At 32.2% G+C, this 9097-nt stretch overlaps 2 protein-coding genes across 2 annotated transcripts; both read left to right on the top strand.

Moving 5' to 3' along the window:
- The first annotated feature begins 483 nt into the window (after nucleotides 1-483).
- LOC140885043 (WAT1-related protein At1g43650-like) lies at nucleotides 484-2517 on the top strand. Its single transcript, XM_073291958.1, has 7 exons — nucleotides 484-727; nucleotides 857-922; nucleotides 1084-1200; nucleotides 1282-1531; nucleotides 1684-1842; nucleotides 1982-2133; nucleotides 2307-2517. The coding sequence occupies exons 1-7, from the start codon at nucleotides 525-527 to the stop codon at nucleotides 2428-2430; spliced, it is 1071 nt and encodes a 356-aa protein (XP_073148059.1). The 5' UTR covers nucleotides 484-524; the 3' UTR covers nucleotides 2431-2517.
- A 2328-nt stretch (nucleotides 2518-4845) lies between these two features.
- On the top strand, nucleotides 4846-6136 carry LOC140885156 (uncharacterized). Its single transcript, XM_073292092.1, has 2 exons — nucleotides 4846-5535; nucleotides 5755-6136. The coding sequence occupies exons 1-2, from the start codon at nucleotides 4931-4933 to the stop codon at nucleotides 5828-5830; spliced, it is 681 nt and encodes a 226-aa protein (XP_073148193.1). The 5' UTR covers nucleotides 4846-4930; the 3' UTR covers nucleotides 5831-6136.
- Nucleotides 6137-9097: the final 2961 nt, after the last annotated feature.

The raw sequence follows: 9097 nt of genomic DNA, 5'->3' as shown, positions 1-9097 counted from the left end.
CCGACTCTTAGATTTCTTGGCTAACTGAAAATACTGACTATTTCAATATCCAAAAATATTTGTTTCACAAAATAAACTCTATCTCTATCAAGCATCCCCGTTCAAGTCTCTATAAAAAATATTTTTCACCACAAAAATACACATATACATTGATCAAAATATTGTGATAAATTCAATACAATATTACAATATAATAGCAAAATCTCCTGATATATTTGATGTAAATATCGATGTACACCAAATTTTTTATACGGTTTAAATGATTCATCGTCGAAAAACATAATTTTATTTTATGAATGTCTAAGAGCTAGAGAAGTACTAGACAAGTTGCAGGCCACCTGCAAGATATAGACACCCACGATGGATACTAAAGTGAAAGGAGGAGTACTACTACTAGTAGTGAGTGTTACTGCTGGCACGATTCATGAAATCTTCTCTATAAATATCATAGGAATTAGGTGAGGCATTTGGGTATAACTAGAATCACTCCTAAATTTAGTTCCAACAACAACATTATATTTTAAATGGAGAGCCGAGGCAAAAACATTTTCATCGTCATAAAAAAGAATCCATATATTGCAGTGATATTCATGCAATTTGCATATGCAGGCATGGCCTTATTGTCTAAAGCAGCAATTTCACAAGGAATGAACCCTTACGTCTTTGTTGCATATCGCCAAGCATTTGCCACCATTGCTTTGGCTCCATTTGCTTACTTCCTAGAGAGGTAGCATCATTCCCTTTAATTTATCTTTAAATTTTATCTTGTAGTAAAACATTTATTAAATTTCATTTCCTCTTAGTAAAATTTGGGTTCTTGAATTAATAAATCTTTCTTGTTGATTGTGATTTCCAGGAAGGAAGCTGCTGATCCACTGCCTTATCTTGTAATAGGGAAAATTTTCTTGATTTCATTGCTTGGGTATGCCTTGGATTCGTATAAGTTTTATCAATCCATATATGGAAAGAAGGATGACGTAACATATTTAATTTTGAGCTTATTTGAAATATTTTACATAAAAGATGAATGTAACATCTTATAATATATATTATATTATATATATATATAACTAATTTTTACAGGTCTACTTTGAGCATGAATCTATACTCCTACGCAATAAACTACGTCTCAGCAACTTTCGCCTCCGCCAGCATCAACACCATTCCTGCTCTCACCTTCGTCCTGTCTGTAATATTCCGGTACGTACTTAAACATTACATAATCAACTCCAAACATATATATATACGACCTTAATTTTCATGAATTAAAATCAAATGCAGGATCGAAAGCTTGTCGATCACACGAGTTGATGGGATCGCTAAGGTTGTGGGAACAGTGATCAGCGTCTCCGGGGCCGTCGTGTTCGCGTTGGTGAAAGGGCCACAGGTAAATTTCATGAACTGGTCGTCCGAGGATACACATGCCGCCGCGGCGTCGCATTTGGTCATGAGTGCCAAAGACAAGTTGATACAAGGTTGTCTGCTCATGATCTTGGCAAATGCTGCTTGGGCTTGGTGGCTTGTCATGCAGGTTCAATTTAGTTTCATTAATTAGTGGAAACACACGTCATCATATATATATGACATGTATTTCTCTTCTCATTGTATATATATACATCCTCAAGTGGAATTGTTTGAATATTTCAATATAATTATATATATGGTGCATGGTACGTAATTCAGGCCCCTCTGGTAAAGCGGTATCCGGCGAAATTCAGGCTTACGCTGCTGCAGAGTTTATTTAGCTGCATGCAGTCATTCGTGTGGGCGATGGCCATGGAGAGGAACTTGTCGACCTGGAAGCTTCAATGGGATTTGAATCTTATCTCTGTTGCATATTGTGTATGTCTCATGATCTCCCTTCTTAATCAATATTATTTCTTCAGTAACATATATATATATATATGTGTGAATTTATTTATATGAAAATATTAATTAGTTGAAATTATATAAATCTATATGTGTGTGTATATTTTTTCAGGGTGTAGTGGTGACAGGATTGGTATATTGGTTGCAACTTTGTGCTGTGGAGAGCAAAGGCCCGCTATTTACGGCCTCTTTCACGCCACTGGCACTAATCATTACTGCCTTCATCTCAGCACTTGTGTGGAAGGAGATACTTCATTTGGGAAGGTAATTAATTTTATCTATCATTGACTTTAGGCATTAATTTGTTCTTCTTTTACAAAAAAAAAATAAAAAAATAAAAAACTTTGATATATATAAACTTAACCTTATTTGTAAGTGCATGACACATTAAATTTGAAGTGATGGGGGGTTTGTTGTTGATAATATTAATGGTGCAGTATTTGTGGAGGAATATTACTGGTTGGTGGTTTGTACTGCGTTCTGTGGGGGAAAAACAAAGAGGTGCAAGTGGAAGCAAATAAAGACCAGCAGGCAGATTCCAAAGCGGAAACCATTGTATAAATAATGCATTTCATGATCATTTTCTATTTGGTCATAATTTGTTTTGCGTTTTGCATATTATTATTATTATTATTATTATTATTATTATATGTATCTGTAGCATAATGCATTGTAAATCAATGTTGCTGACGACTTTATTATACCACGTGATTTAAAGTGAGTATTACTTTTTAATTTTTTTTTCTTTACAACACTTTATTATTATAAAATTAAATTAAACAAGCATAAAATTACTATTTTTTTTAAAAAAATGTCTTGGTGAAAATTAATTAGAAACCAATTTAAAGTTTTTGATAATTTAAAAGAGGTAAAAGACTATTGATGTATATTATGTTCATTCATATTCATGTAAATAATTTAAGAATAATTCTAGATTTACACATTAGTGCACATTGTACAACTTGGTTTACATATTTTCTTATTTATTATAAAATTTTTCTTGACCAACAAGATATTTATTTCTTATCATGATTAGTTTTGTATTTAATGAGAAAAATTTTGAGTAGATGTAAGTCAATGTGTACACTACGAGTCCGTTTGAAGTTATGGATAATTAATCTATGTATTAATAATTTTATCTAATCTCACGTTTTTTTTGTTATATTATTTATCCATCTTTCAATTATTTATGTCACATCAATCAAATAATTAATTATTTATATTACATCAATCAAATCATTAAATTTAAATTATTATATTACCCTTTATAAATAATATTATTTATATTTTATTAATTATTAAAATGATAAAATGGTAATTTTCTATTTTTATATAAAATATAACCAATCAAATCAAACAAACCATAATCTATCAATTAAATCAAATCTTATATTAACTATCTTTATTTATTTATTTTTTATTACAATATATTACTTAACTCTATATTATTTATCTTATCTCCTACTTCAAACAGATCCTACAAGTATAATGTAGCATTTTTCATAATGTAATTAGTGTTGGAAGTTATATGGAAAATCCTGGGTGTATGATTTTGATTAATTTTGGCATGATAATTAAACTACAAAAATATCCCTGAATCCAATTATATCTATTTTATTTTTTATTAAAAGAAAGTTGTCCATTTTTTGGTTGTGATCAATTAACTTTTTAAAATTTAATTTTGGTACACTAATTTTTAATTGCCAGTAATTTTGGTACAATTGCTAACGTGGCAGCTAGACACATCAGCATTTTTCGATGCAACGTCATCTCTTTTTAATGTCACGTCAGCATTTTTCGGTGTCACATCAGTAGATAAACCAAAATATTCGAAACTAAACGTTAGTGAATCAAAACAAAAATTTGAAAAGTTAATGAAAAAGAAAAACAAATTAATGGATAAAAAAAATATTCGCAAGAAAAATATAATTCTAAATATAAGCCCGATGGTTATCCTACGGACAAATGTCGTCAAACTGACAAATGTTTTTCAAAATGGATTAGGCTTCAATTCCAATTTTAGAGACATTTTTTCACTGAGATTTTTGACTCACGTGACTGATGTCAAAATAATGGCCCGATAGGAAGCCCACCCCCATAGCCATTCTATTCATTATTTATTTATTTATTAATGCTTTCCACTAAAAGATTTAAAAATAGTAGTGGGTGAAAATATCAAGTAAAATATTCTTCAAAAAAAGGAAAAGAAATATCAAGTAAAATAAGAAATTGGTTAACAAAATGATAGATACCTCTATTTAAACCAGAGTCAATTGTTTAATGTTCACAATTTCAAATAAAATGCGACGTTCATCATTCTCATCATCAATACGTGTCTATCAATAAGTGTGGTCGACAATAGTAGTAGAATAACGAATAAGGGTGGAAAAAAAATACCACATTTTCGGTATATCGAGGTTATATCGAATTTTCGATATATCGATTTTTCCGTTACGGTATGGTAATAGTCTAAAATTTGAAAAAGTAGGTATATATCGATATATCGAAATATTATATAAAAATTTAAAAATATAAAATATTTTTAAACAATAAATTTATAAATTATAAAAAAATATAAGGTTGTTTTTGGTATAAAACGGTATATACCGATACCGTATCCAAATCTCGGTATGCTAGTTATATGTACCGAAATGTTCGTCATATCGATTTTCGGTATATAAAAATATTCGGTACCGTAGCGATATAAAAAAATTTTATACCGTAATTTGAAATTTTATGCCGTAAGTTGCGGTACAATATACGATATAATTTTTTGCTACGATACGGTATGATATTCCACCCAAAATTAATGATCATGCTATTATGGACCTGTAATTGTGTAAAATACAGATATAACAAACAAGACGGTGATTATAAAATCCCCATCACTTGATATGAACATATAATATAATTGGAGGAGAAATTAAGAGGTAGAAAATCAGGGGCCTTGAGCCTTTCATCTTAAAAAGAATTTGGGCCACACCAAATTTCACCACTTGGTTGTCATGGAATTTAGATGAATAATTAACAACAACTCCCCCAGACCACAATTACAGCAAACATGGCGTCGATGAAATCCAATACTTGCACTGCTGAAAATCGAAGCTTTAAATGTAATGGCGAAGTGGTAAGATTCGTCCCAATTAGTAATTATAATAATCAAGAATCAATGGAAAGCTGTGAATCTGGCTTCTGCTCGCCGCCTCTATGGAAGAACCGGCCACCCAAGAGCCCTTCGCCGCCGCAGCCTCTCCTCGGCCACCACAGTTACAAGTGTATATCGCCGAATTCAAGATTGCAGGCCATCGTCAGAAGCCAGTTCGAGCTCATGGAACTGGTGAAGACCATGCCCGAATCCTCGTACGAGCTGTCTTTGACCGACCTCGTGGAGAATCCCAGATCGGAAACGCGAGCTCCACAGCCGTGGGGGCCGGATTATAACGACCGGGATCTGCGGAGGAGGAGCCAAGAAAGCAGGAAAAGTGACAGGATTACGAGGAGCGCGAGCTTCGAAAACAAGGGTCTGCTTCTGAAAATGGTGTTCCCCGTCGGCTTGCCGTCCAAGAGAAAGAAGAGATTGGAAACAGAGTGGTGGAAGAAGAGGTTCACGGCTTCCACTGATAGCGATAACAGTAGAACAAGCGGCGGAGGCAGTGATAGTATCAGGTATCTTTCTTTACTTCTGGAAAATGTAATTGAGGACTTCAAATTCTCATGAATTCATATGAAGGGCAGGCATAAAAAAAGATCTTGACTTTTATACAAGTAATCTATGAAAACAATTATTTTACTCAGTTTAGTGCAATGTATATATATATGATTCTTGGAAAGTGGTCTCAATAATCTGATGATTTGGTTTCTGAAATTGGAATACTAAATATACAGGAAGAGAAATGGAGTCCTGGGGAATTGTTTCTGGCCATTATTTCAGTCCAGCAGAAGATCAGAATCGGCGGAGTGAAGGAGGATCCAATCTCTTTTGTCTCTCTGTTTATAGCTTAACAATAACACATGATTTAAAAATCATATAGCAATTAATACTTTCCAAGAGTTGTATTAATGCGAAATGTTAAATGTACACGGACGATTACATGTTGAGTTATACATTGTATTTGAAATTACATAATTATCTTTGATGTATTTTTGAAAGAGTTTTTCCAAATAAAATGGATGGATAATTTGATGATTTCAAGTGTAATGTGTAACCAAACGTATAATCCTCTGTGTACATGTAGTATCACCCTGTATTAATTACAAAGGCAATCCACTTTTTTTTTTGGGCCTAAGTTTTAATTTGTAATCGTTAGCTTAAAACTTTGTTTGCTGTGAGTTACAAGGAATGGTAGTCTAGATATGCTTCCTAGTTATATTTGGAAAGGTATTATATAATCTCTAGTGTTCGCTTCATTGGTATAATATTATAACCATGCTGATAAGAGATCACTTGGGATACTCCATCAAACCTAATTAGCCAAAAGTTTGAACCTTCATTTCACAAACCGAACATATCATGACTCATGAGTATGGATCTTCTGTTGTTGGGAAACATGGTGCTGTACATTTTGTTTTGAAAGATGATCAACTGATCATTTTAATTTATCGGACAACTTTTCAAATTTGTCATACACTCTAGGATTTGTAGATGATCAATTGATCAACATCTTTTATTAATATATATATATATATATATATATAAATGCATAGCACGCGGTTTTGTGCTTAAAGACATTAAAAGATATCATATTATAAAAATCTTTGACGTTAAGTCAACCATCACCTTAATTAGATTAGTTTGAAAACTAAAGAGTTTGTAGATTATATTTCACACAAACGTATGTGCTCAGTTGCTATTATATATATACCGATCCAATTCTTCTTTGTCCAGAAAAGTTGCAAATTTATGTATGCATAGCATTTGAAAACCGTGTCCAGTTAGTAGACCCCCTTGAATATTGAGACCCTAAATAAATAAATCGTCATAATCCTAACTCGCAAAAATGACCATTCAATCAGCTCTTGGGGCCACGTGATGGGGTTTGCAACATAGATATTTTACACCAGTTTTTGTCAACTTGAGCACTGATAGCAAAATACATGACTTACTATTGTAATAACTAATAAATTTCCAGAATCTCACTCAAATTTATTCGATTTAGACAGTGTTTGCATAATACCTAAAAATCATAAAAGTCCATAATTAATTTTTTTAAGCATATACAATTAAACACTACCTTATTCATATTCACAAACCATTTGATGCTGCCGGAAAACAAAAACTTTTTGCAGCATCGATTTTGGTTGAATACTTTTTATTCATCCACTATACCTAACAAAGATATTGTTAGGATTATATATGAAGGGCTTAATATGGTTCTTTATTTTATTATTTTTATCGGTTTTCTACAATCCAAAGTGATTAATTTCCAAGAGACCAAGACTCATTTTTGTGTATGGAACTTGAAAAAAATAAAATTCGAATACGAATATGGAGGGCTTAATATGGTTCTTTATTTTATTATTTTTATCGGTTTTCTACAATCCAAAGTGATTAATTTCCAAGAGACCAAGACTCATTTTTGTGTATGGAACTTGAAAAAAATAAAATTCGAATACGAATATGGAATTAAGATGGAAGAGACGATGCCAAAATCATTTAAATTAAGTATACATATAAATTTACAGTAAAAAATAAATAAATAAATAAAACAGTTTGACTGAAAAAAAGGGAAAATTATTTTTTTGGTCCTGTATGTTTGTCACTTTGCGATTTCAGTCCTTTATATTTTCAGATTTCAGTTTTAGTCCGCTATCTTTATTTTTTTGGCAATTTTAGTCCTTTTTCCGACGTGGCGTTGACGTGGCACCAATTCAATGCTGATGTGGAGATAACGTGTACAGTGACACGTAAGTATTTTCGAATAAAAAGGACCGAAATTGCCAAAAATCAAAACATGCAGGACTAAAACTGAAATGTAAAAACATAGAGGGCCAAAATCGCAAAGTAACAAATATATCGGACTAAATTTGAAATTTTCTCAAAAAAAAATGGGAGGGTACTGCATGTGACACACCTATTTATTTCTTAATCGATTCGAATTAATCATATCATGTTTACAAAACAAAAGCAAATTTAAAATAATTGATCACTGAGCTAACTTTTGTGGAGTCTCTCTTTTGCATGGGATCACAAACACAAGACACGATCGATGAAATGATATTGCAAGAAGTCATCTGTTGCAAGTTAATTATACATTACAAGAAAACCATTAGGTACTTGTGCTCTTATATATAAAAGGCGAAATCGATGTTTTAATCGAATCATTTATCCTCCAAGCATTAATCTTTCTTCCGGTCCATTGGAGAGATGTTCAGCTGGGATGACAACCAAAATTAGGTAGTGTTTGCAAACCCTACAAATAATTACTTATTTTTATAGGTTGCAAACACTACCTTAATATGATCAGCAAGACTCGAAGAAATATAAGATATGCTTGTATGTGTGGATCGGAGTTGATGATAATTTGATAAAAATCATCAGCACGATATGCTTTTCATAAAGATTATTTTATTGTTAACTCAAAGAAATATATACATATATGGGGCTGGTGGCATTCATTATCTTCAGTTGTTTTCTTTGTTGTCTAAAGTAGAACAAAAAAAGATCCAAGTATTGAAGGGGGCTCTTCAAGCACATATAACTTAACCTTTTAAACAGTGGTTTGTCTCCCCTACTCAGTGTCCAAGCCAAGACTCTTATTATATACTTTACAAGCCTATATATCTTCCCTCATGTTTGCATGATTGAATATGGTTACTAGCTACTATTCAATTCACACATTTTTTTAATCTCAAAATTTGTAGGTTTTACTGTTAAAGTCGCTAAAATGTTATGTAATATTTCAGTAACAAATAACATATATATAATTGACTTGTAACATTACTAGCTATTTGATGCCCCTAAAAAATATACGAGTCTAATTCGACCCGAGCCCAATAAACCATATTTTTGGAAATATGCTTTGAGGCACATCTATTCTTATTTTATGAGAAGCCCAGTCTGGGATGACTCTGTTAGGGAATAGACTCATTATCATAAATTTATGGGCTAGAGCCCTAACTGGTATGGTTGAAGCCCGACCCAAACCCAAGAAGGGCTCAATATCTAGAACCTTCCAGTACTCTCGGACACATGAATATATGCAACAGATAAAGACAATATCTTATTAAC

Source organism: Henckelia pumila, chromosome 2 (assembly GCF_033568475.1).
Source record: "Henckelia pumila isolate YLH828 chromosome 2, ASM3356847v2, whole genome shotgun sequence".
In the NCBI taxonomy this organism is placed as follows: domain Eukaryota; kingdom Viridiplantae; phylum Streptophyta; class Magnoliopsida; order Lamiales; family Gesneriaceae; genus Henckelia; species Henckelia pumila.
Note: the sequence above shows the minus strand (reverse complement) of the source record. Positions and strands in the feature narration are given on the sequence as shown.